Source organism: Aspergillus nomiae (assembly GCF_001204775.2).
Source record: "Aspergillus nomiae NRRL 13137 chromosome Unknown contig00846, whole genome shotgun sequence".
Taxonomy (NCBI): domain Eukaryota; kingdom Fungi; phylum Ascomycota; class Eurotiomycetes; order Eurotiales; family Aspergillaceae; genus Aspergillus; species Aspergillus nomiae.
The window spans coordinates 1-2,823 of record NW_015378901.1 but is presented as its reverse complement, the minus strand read 5'-3'; the positions used below and the strand labels follow the sequence as shown (position 1 = coordinate 2,823).

At 45.2% G+C, this 2,823-nt stretch overlaps 1 protein-coding gene across 1 annotated transcript; it reads right to left on the bottom strand.

Moving 5' to 3' along the window:
- Window positions 1-451: 451 nt before the first annotated feature.
- ANOM_011882 (putative RAS small monomeric GTPase) lies at window positions 452-1,364 on the bottom strand (the record flags this gene model as incomplete). The annotated part of the gene is made up of 2 exons (XM_015557135.1): window positions 452-1,257; window positions 1,340-1,364. The coding sequence occupies 2 exons, from the start codon at window positions 1,362-1,364 to the stop codon at window positions 452-454; spliced, it is 831 nt and encodes a 276-aa protein (XP_015400808.1).
- Between the last annotated feature and the right edge of the window lie 1,459 nt (window positions 1,365-2,823).

The following is a 2,823-nucleotide window of genomic DNA, read 5'->3' as shown; positions in this document are numbered from 1 at the left end:
CTCCTCCTGTCGCTCATCAGAATCTGTTCTCTCCTGAGATGCCCACGAGTATGTTAAGGTTGTGAATAGGCGGTATTGTTCCTTGGTTTTCTGTCTGCCAAGTTGAAGCTCGCATGACCCCAGCGTGGTCATTCCTAAACGTTGCTCCCCACTTCCGTTTTAATCAATATCTTGTTACCCTTGTCCAAGAAGCTTCAGCTAGGTAGATGAATAGGGAATAAGGAGATACCGAAGGAAGGAAAATGGAGGAGAAGAAAAAGTATATACATTTTGAAAGCTGTACAGGACTGTGCCAGAAGCAGTAAATTAACAATGTGGCAAGCTGACGAAGATGAAGGGGTATATGAAGATAGAATAACATGTGCAAAGAAAGTACACACACAGTAATAATAAGCGAAAAGGACAGGAACAAGAACGGGGATAGGCTCTTGTACTAACGCATTCTGTGAGCTCACCAGCAACTCAAACGCCTCCACAGGCGCGGCATGGCGGAGTTTGATGATGCCCCGTGTGCCGATACGGAGTCCCTGTTCTCATTTGTTTGTTGCTGGCTTTGTCTTGATCGTTCCTTTCCACGGAATATTCCGCAGCAGAAAGATCGAAGATGTGAGCCTTCCTTGTTAGACGACTTCAAAGCAGCGCTTTTATTTTGGCCGGCAGCGGCAGAACTTTTCGCAGGTGAAGAAGCTGAAGTTTGTGGTAAATGGGTGGCCTGAGTGTCTTTCTGGTAATGCTGTTGACGAGCCTCCACCACACGACGCACCAAAACTATAAGAATGTTAAACCCTGCACAGGCATATTTTAGGAAGGGGTGAAGTATACGGGCAAAAGTTTCCTCGATATTCACCATCTCTCTTGCACTTGTTTCCATGAAACCACAGCCATGTTTCCGAGCATATTCCAGACCTTCTTTGGCTCCGACAGCCCGTTCTTCTTTAAGATCGCACTTGTTTCCTGCGATAATCTTGACAGGGGGAGGCATCCCCACTTCTAAGCCCTGTGCGCTATCTCCCAATTCCTTCAGCAAACGCTGGTTGTCTTCTACCCGTTGTTCAGCCTCGATATCGATCATCTCCATGAAATAATCCAGCGCGTTCAAACTAGAAGCATTGGTGATGTCGTAGACGAGAAGGAAAGCGTCTGATTTTAGGTTAGATGCCGCCCACAGTCCGCGATATTCTTCTTGGCCGGCGGTATCGGTAATCGCTAAAAAGTAAGGGACGCCATCGACGGTCCGTGTCACCGAATATGAATCTTCTACAGTTTCCAACGAACGAGTTCGATGTTAGAAGGGCCATGTTGTCGAATCAAGAATGGGCGGATAAGGGTGGTGGATTACCGATAGTAGGATCGTACCTAGACATGTTTGCACGAGATCAGTCCGGTTGATCAAGGCACTCATTGGTTGCACTAAACTGTCCGATATAGGAAGGTCGACCAAGCAGAGACTTACTCGTGAATCCATTGGCTGCGTACTAATCGAAGGGTGATGGACGACTTTCCTATGTAGCGTACTAGATCAGTCTAGGCTTCATGGCGCAAGACGACGAACAATATTGAACGTATCCCGGTTGCGAGTATGTGGCGGATTTCAATCTCCGGTGCGGAGAGTTTCAGAAGGCAAGAAAATGGAAGTGTCATAAGATTGCACAACATACCACATCCGCCATCTCCACATATAGTGATGGTGATTTTGTTTGGCGCGTCCGCCATCTCTCGGGTTGCGATAGTGGGTCAATCTGCGCGGCGAGTGGTATTGACCAAGAGAAGGTGTAAAACAATAAGCGCAATCGGTCAAAGGAGGTTGAGATGTTGGCAAAGAGGAGTTATTTTTGAAAAAAAAAGGTGTGAGACAGGTTATTGAGAGATTCGTCCGGTCTCAAAGCTGATATTGTTTCTCGGTTAGGAGAGGGGCATTGGGAGTAAAAGAAAGTAAAGAAAAAGCGAGAGAGCGAGAGAGCGCGAGAGAGAAAGGGGGGAAGCAAATGAGCTGTGCCGATCCAACTGAATGGACCCAAGATGAGCGGTTGAACTAATTCTAAACGAATGACAACATCAATAATGATGAACTTGGAGAATATGATGTACACACGAAAAGCAAGAGAGACGAAGGGAATGTACTCAGTTCAAGTGCACGATGTTTCAAGGGGCAAGAGTGAAGGTGGGCTATAGTTTATTAATAAAGTTTGATATCAATGCAATGCCAGTATAGTGTACACGTTATTTAGTGGAATTAGGTTCAACGTAGAATAAGTAGTCGTACATCAAGAAAGTATGAGACAAGTGCCTGGATAGTTGATATCCACAAAATACACCGGGAGGATTTACATTGTGACAACTGATTTTCCTAAAGGAGCCAATAATGATGCTGAATTCGAGACCGTTGTGAACTGTCGTCCCAGGTGACTATAACATGCACTGAGTGGATTGATGTTTAACAGGTGGTACCCGGCCATTGGTACGAGTACAACATATTTTAATTGATTTCGAGTTAACAGAGCAGAAGAATCGAACACTCCGATTTACTTCTACCAGGTCTCACCTGAAAGATATTCTGAAAATCCTCTCGGTCACGTGAGCTGGCCGTGTACCTACCCTTCCTGTGCATGTCCTTGTCGTATTGATGTTTCTTCTTTCTTTTATCTATATCCATGCATATGTATATATATATCAAAGGAAACTGTTCAACTCTCCCAATAAATATCCTTCTGTCTATCTTGATCTCCCTTTTTTTTCCCCACTCACGCAGTCTCCTTTCATTCTCTTCCTCCATCTTCCCAAGTGATTCATCACAAAAGGCTGCTGGGGCGGTCTTTGATCTTT